The 16,570-nt window shown below is 36.8% G+C and overlaps 1 protein-coding gene across 1 annotated transcript in view; it reads right to left on the bottom strand.

Annotated features, from left to right (window-relative positions):
• Positions 1 to 16,570, bottom strand: part of SLC15A5 (solute carrier family 15 member 5) — a 91,742-nt gene that overhangs the window by 72,265 nt on the left and 2,907 nt on the right. Inside the window, 3 exon segments of the mRNA XM_061206181.1 lie at positions 2,620 to 2,789; positions 14,853 to 14,910; positions 14,913 to 15,074. Of these exon segments, the coding sequence (XP_061062164.1) occupies positions 2,620 to 2,789; positions 14,853 to 14,910; positions 14,913 to 15,074 (390 nt within the window).

Below are 16,570 nucleotides of genomic sequence, written 5' to 3'. Positions count from 1 at the left end.
AGCAATAAGGGAGAAGACTGATAAATTTGATTACAAACAAAAACCACACAAAAGACAAAACAAATAAACAAACAATAAGTGTTGTGCATGGATAACAACACAAGAAGCAAAATTAAAAGATATATGACAAATGGGGAATAATATTCGCAACTTTTATTGTAAACAAAGAATATCTTCAGTGTATAGAAATCTAGAAATTGAAAAAAATTGGAGAGACTGTAGGGAAATAGTCATTGTCATACATTTTTGGTGGAAATACAGTATGGTATAACTACTATAGAAGGGAATTTGGTGATATATAGCAAAATTATCTGTGGATTTACTTTTTGATTTAGTAATCCAATTTGTAGGACTCTATCCTCAAGATCTGCTGGGGAAAAAATGCTAAGAGAGGTATGCACCAAGCTATTCTTTAGAACCTATTTAATGTGGCAGAAGTAAAGAAACGAACCAAACATCCATCAATATAAGACTGGTAAAATAAACAATGGAGTACTATCCAGCTAGAAAAAAGTCTATACTTCCTCTATACAATGAGGAATATTGTTATATACAGTTATGAAGCAATTCCTAGGTTATATTAAATGAAAAAAGCAGGTGAGAAAAGTGTGAATAAAATGCTACTGTTTATAGGAGAAGGGGGGAAATACATACATATACATAGAGATACATACACATATATACAATTTTAGTATTTTCCTTTACTTAAAAAATGGAAGGATGATTCCTTAAAAATATGTAAATGGACACCTAAAGGAATAGAGGGGATATAGGAATATAAGTAGACCTTGTTTGTGCATTAATTTTAGATCCATTAAATTATTTATGATTTAAAACAAAATTAAATTTTTAAAATGCTTCCAGGTATTTAAAATTTTCAAATTTTAAAAATACCTCAGGATTTTTAAAGGATGAATGAAATAGATGAAGGAAATTAAGAGGTATAAACTTCCAGTTACAAAATAAATGAGTCACAGGGATGAAATATACAGTGTGGACAATGTAGTCAATAGCAATGTAATATCTTTGTATGGTGACAAAAGTGGTCAAAGGGTATAAACTTCCAGTTATAAGATAACTAAGTACAAGGGATGTAATGTACAACATGAGTAATATAATGAACACAACTGTATGTTATAGATGAAAGTTGTTAAGAGAGTCAATCCTAAGAGTTCTTATCACAAGGAAAACATTTTTTAATTTTTTTCTGTAATTTGTGTCTATACGAGATGATGTATCATCCCTAAAATTGTGGTGATCACTTCATAACGTATGGAAGTCAAATCATTATGTTGTACACTTTAAATTTATATAGTGCTGTATGCCAATTATATCTCACTAAAACTGGAAGAAGGAAAAACCTGATTTATGCAGATATGTAATTGAAAAGTCCAACATGCAAGTCTTCACAGTGTAGCTCAATAAGGTCTCCAAAGACCTGTGGGTCCTTCAAAGATATAGGAAGTATTGTTACTGTGATTTAAGGGGGATCAGTGCTGGATGTTAAACAATATGTGCCTATGACAGGGTTATATGAGCTATTTAACAGTTTTCACATTTAGCTTTGAGTGGGCTAGACTGAGTATAATATAATATAGAAATACTTTGGATAGGAGACTTGTGGGTTCAGAGCTACTAAGATTCTGTGCTTTTTTCCCAATTTATTAGGAATGGTCTGGGTCCAGATTTTAGTAACTATTGTCTAAATCTTTACATGCAAAAAGTGAATTTTAACACTATTTCCTATTGTTGATATGGTATTAAATGAGATACAGGATGTAAAGTGCTTAACACAAAATAAGAATCATATTACACTCTATCAACAACTAAAAAAAAAACTAACCTCACAAATGGAACAAATGCGCTTGATTGTATTTAAAGTTAGTGGCATAACCAAACAGAGAGGAACTATACCAAGTGACTTTAAAACATAATCATCTTAGTGTACATTCCCAGGGATTATAACATAAAGAAAAAAACTATAAGAAGAATTTTGAGACTGTCAATAATCATTGTGAACTGGGATTTTGGCATGGGAAGAAGTAGAAAAAGACTTGAGTTTGATAAGGTTAAGTAAAAATCCTGTAGTTCCAGTTTTGATTAGGATATTCGTATAGTCCAAAATGTATGTTATCTTAGAGAAAAAAAAAGGACATTTTCTAGGTCTGTGCATTGAAAAGACCTAGAAACCGTGATGGACTAAGTAGCGATGAGCATCTCCATCACCAAGACTGTAGTCTCTAAATACCATTATATATAAAAGAAAAGGAAACAGTTCTTTAAGAAAGAGATGATTCAAAGTTCAGGGAAGAGAATGATGACCATAGAATATCTTGGCATACCAGAAAGCAAGGAAGCATTCAAAGACAACACAGGCTTGTCTGAAGGACTCAGGCCCAACATGAAGAGTACATCACTGCCCAAACATGGAACAATTTGATCAAAGAAGATAGAGATTATTGATATTCTTGAAGAATCTGTTGCTCTCAAGTATAATAACTGACAGACTCTACAAATTCTCTGAGTTGAAAGACAAGTTATAGGGAATCCGAGAGGAAGAAGATGTGTTGAGAAAACCATAAGAACCAAAAAAATCAATGTAAAGTGTGATTTGCTTACATTTTTCTCGCTGATAAATCAGGTTATAGTGCATCATATGAAGGGTTATCAGAGCCATAAGTGTAGACATAAAAGGAGTAAGTAAGACCAGGGCCCAGGCCACTGAGTGCTGGATATAAGACAGTCCCAGAAAGACAACAGTTGCAATTAGGCTCATGATCCAATAAAGCCTGGGGTACCAAAACAAAAATAAAATTACCATTGAGTTACTTAGTATAACAATTGCTAATTTTAATGATTTTAATAAATATAAGCTACAACTTAGCAGCATGTTAGCTGAACTAGATTTTGCAAATGTTGTTTATCAGCTTTCTTTTTTTTAATTTCATTAAAAAATTTTTTATACAATTTTTAAAGGTTACTCTCCATTTATAGTTATTACAAAATATTGGCTATGTTCCCCATGTTGTACAATACATCCTTGAGCCTATCTTACACTCAGTAGTTTATACCTCCCACTCCCCTACCCCTATATTCCCCCAACCCCACAAGCACTAGTTTGTTCTCTATATCTGTCAGTCTGCTTCTTTTTTGTCATATTCATTAGTTTGTTGTATTTTTTAGATTCTACATATAAGTGATATCATACAGTATTTGTGTTCCTGTATCTGACTTATTTCACTTGACAAAATACCCTCCAAGTCCATCCATGTTGCTGCAAATGGCAAAGTTTCCTTCTTTTTTATGGCTGAGTAGTAGTCCATTGTGTATATGTGTGTGTGTATATATATATCTCTCACATCTCCTTTATTCATTCCTCTGTTGATGGACACTTAGGTTGTTTCCATATCTTGGCAACTGTAAATAATGCTGCTATGAATATTGGGGTACATGAATCTTTTCAAATTAGTGGGTTTTTTTTTTTTTTCAGATATATACTCAGGAGTGGGATTGCTGGGTCATATGGTAGTTCTATTTTTAGTTTTTTGAGAAACCTCCATACTGTTTTCCACAGTGGCTGCACCAATTTACATTCCCACCTGCAGTGCACAGGGGTTCCCTTTTCTCCACACCCTCACCAACATTTATTTGTGTTCTGTTTGATGATAGCCATTCTGACAGGTGTGAGGTGATATCTCATTGTGGTTTTGATTTGCATTTCCTTGATGATTAGCGATGTTGAGCATCTTTTCATATGCCTGTTGGCCATCTACATTTCTGTTTTTAGCTTTCGTAATAAGCGCATACACATCAGCTATGTCTTATCAGTTTCATTATCTATGTTTCCTTTCTATTTAGAATAGATGTAGGAAGAATGTGTTCTCTTTTCTCTAAAGCAGAAGTTGACAAACTTTTCTGTAAAGCGTCTGATAATAAATATTTTAGGCTTTGCAAATCATATGGTCTCTACAGCAACAAGTCAACTCTGTTGTGACTCTAGAGAAGCCATAAATAATACCTCATTGACTATGCCTAATGAACCTGGAAAAGATTACACGGTTAAAGAGTTGAAACTTATTTATTCCACTTTTCAAAGTATGCGAAAACTCAGGAATACTCAGGTTATACCTAGACCATGGCATGGGTAAAACCAAAGAAATTAGTGTCATTTGAATAAAACTTCCAGTGTCTCCTCCTAATAAACAATATTAAAAATAAGTACCTAAGTAGTACCTAAGTACCTAAGTACCAGTAGTACGGTTTGCAAGTTCTGGGGAAATAATCTCTACCTCTCAACCTTTCATTGGGTCTAAATTCTGCTGCTGGAATCCCATTGCAAAGGGGGTGTCTTACAGCTACTGAAAGTGGGGTCTGGCTGCTCACCACTCCAAAGCCAATAAAGAGGCAAGTTTGGTGGAAAGGAAAGTTTGCTTTATTTTGGATGCCTGCAACTGGGGCAGGGGAGGGCGGACTCCCGTCCAAAGGCTTACTCCCCTCCACTGACAACCAGTGGGCAAGAGCTCTTATTGGCGGAGGGAGGGGACTACGTGTAGAAACAGTACAGTTAGTTCTGACAGTCATCTTGAAATTAGTCATATGGTGGTCTGACGAGCATCATCCTGATTGTGTTAAGTACAGTTAATCTTCAGTTCCGGGGTCAGTTTGTTCCCATTTCCTTGAGGCCAATTCTTGGAATTGTGGCAGCTTATGTCACGACTACAGTCTGGTCATCATGTAGTTAACTTCTTCCACCTGGTGCGGGGTTTCAGTATCTACAAGACAGCTCACAGGATGTGGCTCAGAATATTATCTACAGCCCTTGAGAAGGAACTAAAGGTCCTTGACTTTGCTTAGTGACTAAACGATTATTGTTTTGTCCTGTTTGACTGATTTTCTTTGCTTCTGCATTTTCTTACTTCTCTGATTAAATTCATTCTTTGGCTAAAGTTTTTCCACGGACAAAGGGCAGGCTAAGGACATGGGGGGCAAGGACCAAAGGGTCCTACTCCATTTCATTAACATTAGCTTAAAAAATTATTGAAGTAATATTGAATATAATAAAATTTACCCATTTAAAAATATGGTTTTATGGACTACTATATTTAAAATAGATAACCAACAAGGACCTCCTGCATAGCACAGGGAATTCTGCTCAATATTCTGTGATAACCTAAATGGGAAAAGAATTTGAAAAAGAATAGATACATATATATGTATAACTGAATCACTTTGCTGTACACCTGAAACTAACACAACACTGTTACTCAACTATGCTTCAATGTAAAATAAAAATTAAAAACAAATAAAAATTTTTAAGATATGGTTTTATGAGTTTTGGTCAATATTTTAGTTGTGCAAACACTAACAGATCTACATTAGAACACTTATATTATCACTAAAATATGAAGGGCTTACCTAATTAGATCAGGCCCACCCAGGATACCAGGATAATCTCCCATCTGATTAACTCAAAAGCAACTGATTAGAGAACTTAATTACATTGCAAAATCCATTCACCTTTGCCGTATAACATAAGGAGGGGGTGATATATCCTATCATCTTTGCCATGTTCTATTCGGTAGAGTCAGGTCACAGGTTGTTCCCATACTCAGGGACATGGATCTGCCAAGAGTGTGACCCACTGGGGGTCATCCTATGGCATTTCCCATACGTCTGTCTCCCTCCATCCCTCCCTCTCTCCCTTCCTTCCTTCCTTCCTTCCTTCCCTCCCTCCCTCCCTCCCCCCTCCCTCCCTCCCTCCCTCCTTTCTTTCTTTCTTTCTTTCTTTCTTTCTTTCTTTCTTTCTTTCTTTCTTTCTTTCTTTCTTTCTTTCTTTCTTTCTTTCTTTCTCTCTCTCTCTCTTTTTCTTTCTTCCTTTAAGTAAAAGAAGCAGAGTGAACAGGTAAGACTGGCTATGAGAAGAGGATATTGAAGGTTTGAGAAGAAAGGAAAAGGTTAGAAACAGTCATATGAAGGAGCAGGAGAGAGAATGATTGCGTACTGTACACCTGAAGGGTGATGGTAAGGGTTCACTTGAGGTTGGCCATGTATTTAGTGCGAGCATAGCATGATTTTACATTTTTCTCCAGACCTGTTTGGCTCTGTGAGTACAGTAATAGAACAAGTAAAGGGTTGAATTTTAACCAGGATTGCTTCCTTCATTCCTCAGGAAGGTACTGCAAAGTGTGGGGAAAGAGAGAGAGGAATTGTGGATGTGGAATTAGATTGTTAATTGAAGACCAGCCTCCTGACTCTACTAATTCCACTTGCTGATTTACGATGGGGTTTGGCTCCCAGCTGTGCTCAGCTGACATTACCCAGGAGGGTGGATTGGTGCACTACCTGCTTCTGCTGGGCAGAGGATTGAAGACCAGTTCCTTACTTGGTCCCACCAACATACCACCCAAGCTGGGGAATCAGAGTGTCCCTGCCTGCTTTGTGTGTGTGTGTGTGTGTGTGTGTGTGTGTGTGTGTGTGTGTACGTACATTAGATTCCTCTTTCCTGCTGAAACTATGGAGCCAGGGTAGGAGGGTGGGGCAGTTTTTCCACAGTGTTTGCCTGAAGTAGGGCAGGTATTATCAAAAAGATATTTTATGTTAGGCTACCCTTTCCCTGGTACTTTACCTGAGGGCAGCAGGCTTTTCTTGGAGCTGCCCTCTCCCCACCATGCCTGTGGACAGTTCCAGGCTTCTCCACTGTTGGCAAAAAGAAAACCCAGAAAACTCATTGCTCTCCTCTCTCAAGTTCCAAGATCTCTAGCTAGAGTCTGTCTTCTTTCCACCTTTCAGAATCTTCCTATGTTTGTTTGTTGTGTTATGTCCAGGGCTTTTTAGATGTAAAAAAAGGAGGACCTGGAAAGAATGGGGCTACTGTCATGGCCCGTCCTGGAATCCCACTATGATTTTTCAACTGGGTAGTTTATCTTCCTATTATTGATTTGTAAAAGTTCTTTATATGTTCAGGCTGCATGTCTTTTGTCAGATATATGTTCTACAAATGTTTTCTCCCAATCTGTGGTTTGCCTCGTCATTTTCTTAGTTAAATCTTTTGATAACAGCAACTGTTTTTAATTTTAATAAACTTCATCAGTGTTTTTAATTGGTTCATGCTTCTTGTGTCCTATGTAAAGAATACTTCCTAAATGTAGGTCACAAGTATTTTCTCCTTTTTTAAAAAGCAGTTTTATGCCTTTAGATCTCTATGTTAGGTCAATGATCAGCTTTGAATTAATTTTTTAGTCAGGTGTCATGAGTAACTTTTTCTATTTGATATCCAGTTATTCTAGCACAATTTATTGAAAAGATGATCCTTTCCCCATTGAATTTTTTGGCACCTTTGTTGAAAATCAGTTGACCTTATAAACGTGGTTCTTTTTTCTGAATTTCAATTCTGTTCTACTAATCTATCCTTATGCCAAAACCATACTATCTTTATTACTGTTGCTTTTTCTGTTGTTTTTTAAAACAATTTTACTGAGATATAAGTGAGATACTATAGACTGCATGTGCTTAAAATGTGCAATTTAAGTTTTGAATATGTATGCACCCAATAAATGATCACCCCTTTCAAAATCATGAACATCCACTCTCCATAACTGACCTAGAAAAGTAATCAAATGTCAAACATGGCCATGCTGAGCAAGCTGATTGACTGTAATCCACTGATAGCAATTTATTTATCACAGTGCAGGGGGTGTACAAAGTTAGAATTTTCTAGGACAATGGGGTAGAGTCCCTAGGCTCTGCCTCAGGTCATCCCTTCGTGCAGTTGCAAGCTGCACACTTGAACTGTGGCTGTAACAACCAAGAGAGGCTGGAACTGCAGAGCAATGTTACGGTCCTTTCCATCTTTAAGAAACCCTTTTTTCAAATGCTAAGTATTGCTGAGAAAAAATCCAAGAGGACACTGTGTGACTCTTCAGTACACCACAGGGGGATGTAAACGGAATTGCTCTAAAGAGGGTCAAGGAAAATTACAATTCTTCCAAGACTTACATCTTGTGAAATATAGTTATAAACCAAAGAATTATAGTGCTGAATATCTCTGTATCGGGAGAGATTTCACATAAAGTACTAAATGTGTTTTAACAAATGCCACCCAACCTATTTGATTGCGTAATTTTCTGAAAGAATTACCTAGTACAATCATGTTTTATATAATCTTTGTTGATCCATGGACAGGACAAGCCATAGATAATTAAGGGTGAAACTGTATATGTATCAACTGTAAAAAAATAAAAGAAATAAAAATCCACAGTCTTCAAACTCACCATTAAGACTCCTTTCATCTCATAGCTCACCAGCAAATTGAATATATAAAGCACCTCTCACACAGAAAGTCAGAGAGCAAAGCACTAAAGCAAAACAAATACCAGTGATTAAGGAAAATTGAAAGCAGCAGTAAAAATATGTTTCTTTAGTCTACTTTTAAATACGGACTGGGAACTGCAAATAATTGGGGGTATATATAAGTGGTAATTTTTTTTTTTTTTGGTCTTCATGATTCTATGGTGTTGAATACAAATAAGGGGGTAAAACCCCTATTGCTGCAAAATTCAGAAAACCTTTTGAGATTATTTATTTTAAACATTCACCTTAATTTATTTAGTAATAGTTTTTAAAGTCACTCAAATATTCTGTCACTTCTTAGACTGACCAATTTTGACATGCTTCAGACTTATTTTAAGTGATTATAAGAGAAATAGTTTGAAATGGGCTTTCTAACCTACTTGAGAAGGTATTGAAGAGGGGAGAAAAACTTCTGGGTCTTCATAGCCTTAGTGGACAATTTTAAGAGTTCAGACAGAATATTTTATTCTGCCTTGAACAATATTGAGATAATTCACCAAGGGATTTGTGGTTCTTCAATGGGCTAAAATTGAACTGTTTAGAAGAGTCAATAAAACACTGGGCCGCTGATTTCATGGTGGATGGCTGTTGTCAATCATTGCTTCTTTTAGCATAACCACTGGCCCACTGAAGTACTTCAAAGAATATTCTAGCTGACATGAATTTGGAGAAAGAAGGACCAGAAGGAAATTTTGCATTTCCTACTTTTTAAAAAAAATTTTATTGGAGTATAATGATTGCGTTAGTTTCAGGTGCACAGCATAGTGATTCAGTTATACATATGCATATACTCATTCCTTTTGAGAGTCTTTTCCCATATAGGTTATTACAGAGTATTGAGTAGAGTTCCCTGTGCTATACAGTAGGCCCTTGTTGATGATTTTATATATAGTAGTGTGTGTATGTTAATCCCAAGCTCCTAATTTATCCCTCCCTCCACATTTCCCCTTTGGCAACCATAAGTTTGTTTTCAAAATCTGTGAGTCTGTTTCCGTTTTGTAAATCAGTTCATTTATATCATTTTTTCCTACTTTTTATCTATAAATATTTTTCAACAATGCTATTAAAGAAAAGATGGCTTAATAAAGGAAGATCATTGATTTTGATGAATCGACAGCACGATTAAAGTAAAAGGTTTACTTTTAATTAAGAAATTGGGGGGGAATGCTTCACTGTCTTTCTCCTGCCCTCCCTGCCTCTCTCACTCTTTTAACTTGCTCTCATTTCCTTTCTGTCTTTGTTCCCCTGTCTTCTGCCAAATCCCAATTTTGACAGTTGTTTATGTTGTTGAAGAGAAAACCACAGGCCCCAAATGGCATCACTTGTGCTAAAGCCCATGATACCAAACCTAGACTTAGATACAGGACTTAATTGCAGTTTCGAGCTTCTCCAGAAATGTAATCTTAATCAACCAGTCTGGAATTTTCTGGTCAGCATCAATGAGGTCATCTATCATGTGGGCCCTCTCCATCCCCCAGAAGAAGAGGCAATCTACGTGGTAAAACCCTTGCCATTCCCTCCCAACCCCATCTCCCCAAAAAGAAGATACCCTGGCCTAAAAATAATGCTTCCTTTTCTTTTGCGAATAGCTCCCTTGCCCTACCCTTCTTCCTATAAAAACCTTCCATTTTGTACAACCACTCAGATCACCCTTGTATTTGTTGGATGGGATGCTGTCCAATTCATGAATCGCCTAACAAAGCCCATTAGGTCTTCAAATTTCTGCCATTGAATTTTGTTTTTTTAACAATGTGTATCATTTTCTTATTTCCTGAGTTTAAGATCTTTGAAGCACTGCGTGTTTATTGATAAAAATAAGTCCCTGCTGATGCACCTACCAAGCTTAAAAGCGACGAAGCAGGGCTTAAAAAAAAGCAGCAGGCTGCAGCATCAGTAAGAAATGTACGAAATTTCTTTTTTTTTTTTCTTTCCTCAATACTTTTTAGTTTACATGGTTATATGTTGGAGAGGTATTCTGAGTGTATTTTCTGAAAGTTTACAATTCTGGCCAAGATAATGAAGGAGGTGCCTGTTGTCATTGGGGTGAGTGGGTAGCATTTGTTAAACTGGGCTAGAGCCCATGAAAATAGAATTTTGGAAGGTCTAGTGATTTTTTAGAAAGCTACTTACAAGCTCTTCCTCAGTACGCAACTTAGAGGATATTCTGAGTGCAAGCATACCTCAGAGATACTACGGGTCCGGTTCTAGACCACCGAGATATAACAGGTTGCACAAAGTTTTTGGTTTCCCAGTATATATAAAAGTTATGTTTACACTCTATTGTAATGTACTAAATGTGCAATAGCATTATGTCTAAAAAGATAACATGCATGTCTTAATTAAAAATACTTTATTGCAAAAAATGCTAACCATCATCTGAGCCTTCAGCGCATGGTGGTAGTAACATCAAAGATCACTGATCACAGATCACCATGATAAATATAATAATAATGATGTTTGCATAGTGTGAGAACTACCAAATGCTTCACAGAGACACGAAGTGAGCAAATGCTTTTGGAAAAATGGCACTGATAGACTTGCTGGACATGGAGTTGCCACAAACTTTCTGTAAATTTTACAAAATTTAAAATTTATAAAAATTTATAAAATTAAAAAGTTTTATCACTGTGAAGCACAATAAAGCAAAGCAATAAAACGAGATATGCCTGTATTAATGAGTACTAATAAGACTATTCCATGAACTGTTTTGATTTTGTTAGCTGAAATTATGATTTTACTATTGCAGAATTATGTAAATTCATATTTTGTTTCTCTTCTCAAGGATTAGGTAGAATTTCTCCAACAGGTAGATTTCTAAGTGTGGTAAAAAATTGTGAGGAATCATCAAAACTTTCTCAAGCATCCTGGTACAAAATAGGTGCTTCCCTCAATGTTTAGCTCCATTTCTTTCCAAGAATATTTCTAGACCACGTTTGGAATCCACTTTCCTTATGTCTCTGGAACTGTTTTCAAAATTCTGAAGCACTTGCTAAAAATGCACGTTTGTTCCGCAGCTATGCTCCCAGGAAATTCTGATCTAGGGGGTTGGGGGTAGGGCATGGGAAACGTTTTTTAACAAAGCCCTCAAGTGATTCTTAAAATCATGCAATGCTGCTTGAGAGCAGTGGTTCTCAAACCTGACTACTTAGGCAGCTTAAAAAAAAATCCTAGTCTCTGGTACCTACGTCAAATCAACATAATCAGAACTTCTGGTGGTAGGGCCCAGGCATCAGTATTTTTTAAGGGTCCTCAGGTGGCTTTCTTGGACATCTAGGATTGAGAATCACTGCTCTCAAACAACACTCAAGTAAATATTAAAACAGCTTTGGAAAAAAGGCTGTGGGATAATAATTTTTTTACTTCTAGTGTTTTCCCAAGATAAAAGATATTAAATTTGAGTATTTTAAAATCAGAACACTTTAGTATGAGAAAGATATTATGTAGAGTCAAACTGAGTACCAGATATTCAAAATTTCTGGGATGGAATAAGTCAGTCTCTAGACTTTTTCAAGAAATTTACCAATCTACTATTTGAGCCTTTAAATCATGCATAATTCACTCTGGTAACTGGTTAGCGACAGACTATGATATGCAGATGGGATGCAAATTATCAGGTGAAATAAGTAGAAACATGAGGAAGCAAGATTTAAGGTTAATTGTGGTAGGATTTAAAATTATGGTCATGAACAGACTTAATTATTCACCATTCATTTTGTTTCCGGAAAAGATTCTGCACAGGTGTATTTACCTAGATGATCTCCAGTATGGTAACTCTTATTGTACACATCAGATTTTGGAAAATGCTGAAAGAGCCAGGTTCCGATCTGGACGATGGCACAAAGAGATGTTGGCAGATTATTATGCCTCTTGATTTCAGGGAGCTTAGCTTTATTCTTTCAGTTAGGTACATAGTTGAGGAAGATCCAGTACCAGATGGTGATGTTGGCTGGGAGGGGTTTTCTCACCTACATTTGGCAGCTCTACTCGGAAGTGGTGCTTTCAGTGCTTTAGACTGCCAGTCTATACTATTTCACATGATCATTGGGAAGCTTTAGGTGGTAGAGATGCAATGACACATCTCATTACGGGTCCCATAACTATGAACATCTGACATCTGTGCTGAAAACAGAACTGGATGCAGCCTTCAAGTGGTTATAGGTTCAAGTGCTGTGTTGTTTTTTTAAAGACACTGATGAAATTCATTATATTAACCAAGCTTGTAATTTCTAGAGGCATTTTTGACTTGGAGAAATAGATTATAAATCAATGGGCTGCTCATTTTAAAGATGGCCTTCTCCTAAATGGCCTTCCTCTTTCCCAGAAGTTGGACAATGATTTTAGCTGATGACTTATTCGTCATTTAATAATAACAGTCATAGTTACCCTGATTTGAATGCCTATAATGTGCTAGGATACTTTGTGTAAAAACTCCACAACAGCCCTCCAAGGTATCCCCATTCTGTGCTTTGAGAGGTGAAGGAACTTGCCGAAAACCGTAAGACTCCTAAGTGACAGAGCCAGGATCCTGCCCGCTATCTGGCTGCCCAGCAGGGGCTCTGTCCATCTTGCCACCAACCCCTGCGGTATGTACAAGAATAGAATGAACAGTCATTTCTATAAAGTGCAACAAGCAGCTGTTCATAAAAGTTTAGTATTTGAACTGAGAAAAAAACCAGCCATATTCAGCCTTCAAGGAGCTTATTATTTCCACAGTCTCTTATCACATTAAAGAATAACACCCTGGTCCTTTATACACATTTCTCGGTGCTTAACTTTAAAACATGTTGCATGATTCCTTTATCAGAGATTTTAATGAAATCAGGAAATAATAAGTAAGCAAATCGAAATGTGTTCATCCTAAATTTGGCCTGGCTACAGAAATTCATTTTCACCCCATTCCTCATCCCCGCCTTTCCAATGTCCTAAAGCACGAACCCATTGGGTGTCCCCTCCGTTTCCCCAAGGAAATATTTCATTCATATAATGTCTCCTTTGTAATCAACACTGAGAAATGTCACTTTGATTAAACACGACTCTGAATGACTAAGACCACAGTACAATAAATTCTCCAGAGCTATCTTTCAGAACAACTGATCGCTCTTTAGTCTTAATCCTCCAGAGTCTTATTTAATCAAAATGATGTTGCTAATTAAGGATTAAAACCTCCGAATAGAATAAAAAAGAAGGATTTTTCTTTCTCCTTTGGGCAGGTCAAGGAGGCAGAATTTGCTGTAAGGAAGTAAAAAGTCCCTTCCACCTTTGGTAAAACTGCATTATTCTCTGACGTTTGGACTTAATCCAAAATAGGCCTGAGTGCTTTGTAATATTAATATAATCGGGGGATGGGGGGAAGAAGGAAAGAAAGAAGGAAAAAAAAGAAAGAAGAAAAGAAAGAAAGACGGAAAGAAAAAGGAACTGTCTTAGATAGCTCTATGTACCTAGATAATATTTATTCTAATTTTTTTTCATTTAATACTTTTAATATGAATTTTCTTTAAACATTTTGTCTGATGCTGTCTGTGCATTGCTTTTATCCATTGCTAACATTGATGGAATGGCAGAATATTTTAGAAAAATGATGCTAACCCATTTCACAGAGAAGAGGAAGCAAAAGACAATATATCTCCAATATATTTGACATCAACTGGTGAATGCCAATAACAACAAGAGAATTCTCTACTAAATGCTGAAATACTCTATCTTAAGATCAAAATCTCAATTTTTCCTTGAATTTGCATTCGATAATAAAAATTGGTTCCTTGAAAACACATAAAACTGTATAAGAACTTGCTAAGAGAGACAAAGATGTATAGAAATGTAGTTTGATTTCCATGGAATACAAATTCTTTCAGGTGCTGGGGGTGAAGTGGATGTGAAATAGAGATGCTGGTTGATGTTTTAACGAATTGTAAAATACTTCTTCCATCCTTTTCATCTTCTCTCTGAATTTATAATCTCGGCAGTGTTTGTCTATTACAATGTAGACATAACTAATGATATCTACTGCTTATTGATTACCACTATGTGCCACATTCTCTGCCAGTAATACACATATTATTACCTCTAATAAAACCCAGGAAGAGGTATTATTATAACCCTTCAGAAATGGTTAAACTCATAAAGAAGAAATGACTTGACCAAGGTCAGGCAACTGTGTGAAGTAGAATTGAGATTTCCACCAAGGCCTGTTTGGCTCCAAAGCCACATTCTATTCAATATGACATGCCATCTCACACTTGTTTACTTGGAGGATAAAGTCATCAGTGTGTTTCAAGAAGGTGCTGGTAAACTGTGTTGGTCTATACCTGACTCATAGGCTCCCAGACTACTAGCTGAATCATTGTCAAAGGTATTGTCCCATTGTCACCCAGCCCAATCAATGACAAAGGCTGAACAACCATCATCAAAACGGGACCAGAGAGCGAACAATGAGAAATGCCCAAAGGGGGAGGAATGTCTGTTCCTGAGAATGCCTGTTTTCTCTCCTAGCCAGTGCTACTTACCAGTTAAAAAAGGACATTTGTTTCTGGGATCCATACTCCTGAAGGCTGTAAGTGCCAGTGGACAGACGATGGCCCTTATTCCTCCTGTGCCGAGGCAGATGGCCACCAGTGCTACGTGAAACAGCCTGGTCTGTTCCTTTTTTGGTATGTTGTTAATCATATGGTGAGTGCCTATGTAGAAACCCTCCAAGGGAAAAGCAGCCACAGATAACAAAGCAGAGCCTATAGATAGAGAAAAAAAAAAGGAATAAATATGTATAGACTACTGACTCACCAAACCACATCAGAAATAAGGTTTTTCCTCTGAACGTAGCCTCGTTATGCAATTGTCTTATTAAAATATTAATCATGGCAATTCTGGAGGTAATACGATTTTCCTAAATGTAAATATTTCCCTCAATATATGTTTTTTAATGAATCCAAAGTCCTAGTTTTTTTCCCCTCAGACTTGAACTATCTCTCAGAGAACGTACAAGCAAATCGCGTCCATTTTAACAAAGTTAAAACAATTCAGAAATACCTGATGTGAGACACTAAAGGTGTTTGCAGCCCCACCCCCAGAGAAAAACCACCGTTCACAAGGGTTATTTGTTCTTAATCAACAGAGTGAGAGAAACCGCGATGATCTCAGACATCTCGGAAGCCTGTTAAAGAAAACGTTTTAAGAAGAACGTTATTGTAGTTAGAGGAGAACATAGCCTCTCTTTTCCTTTTCTACTTTGTTTTTTCCTTTTAAATCCCTTTTATTTCTCTCATTTCTCCTGCAGTGGCGTGGAGCCTCCTTTGCCACACACATAGGTGAGAAGGCTGGAGACGGGTGTGAGGTGAGTAATGCAGTACAAGTGGGAAGGAGGGAGGAGAGGGTGACGAAGGTTGAAATCACTTTGCTGTACACCTGAAACTAACACGACATTGTAAATCAACCAGACTTCAATCAAAAACAAAAACAAACCAACAAAAAGAGGGTTGAGCCGCCTTCTCACTTCCATCTTGCAGGGACCAAACTTGAAGACTTTCCTTGTCTAATAATTACCACTCAATTCCATACTTTTGCAAAGCTATTTATAGTTTGCAAAACATTTTTGCATACTACATTGGTTGACCTTGGAAAAACTTTGTGATGTCAGAGGATAGATTTTTTTTTTTAATTCTGATATTTCAAAAAGAAAAAGAAAAAGAAAAAGAAACATGTTTGTTGAGGCTAAGTGACTTACCCAATGTTACGGAGTAACCCAGTTGTAATCTCCCTCTTCTTGAAATTCCTGTTATCACATGATCAAATCATCAATTTTTTTGGGGGGGTCAATTCGATTAGGGAAAAATGGCTTCTCCATGTTAGTTTTCACCTCCGTTTTATTAACTTGGCATTCACACTTTTTGGTATAAATTTTTATATAGTCATTTTATGTGGTTAGTTTTCTCAATTAGACTATAAGGGTATTAAAGGCAAAAATTGGGTCTAATGTTTCCATCTCCCATACAGTGGCTTTTGCAATGTGAAGAATGCATGCCCTTAATAGTTGTTTGGTAACAGATTGATTTACCATGAGAGTGGGCCCTTTACTGAGTTTGAAATGTTTCCTGTTAAGGTGAGCCAGATGTGCAGGTAACCTCTCTCTCTCTGCCACTCAGTCTTCATCTCTGGAAGTGTCACGTGAGGCCTGGCTAGGCTAAGGGTTATCCAAAGAGGATGGACAGAAGAACTGCTTCTTGCAGCA

Source organism: Eubalaena glacialis, chromosome 11 (genome assembly GCF_028564815.1).
Source record: "Eubalaena glacialis isolate mEubGla1 chromosome 11, mEubGla1.1.hap2.+ XY, whole genome shotgun sequence".
Lineage (NCBI taxonomy): Eukaryota > Metazoa > Chordata > Mammalia > Artiodactyla > Balaenidae > Eubalaena > Eubalaena glacialis.
Note: the sequence above shows the minus strand (reverse complement) of the source record. Positions and strands in the feature narration are given on the sequence as shown.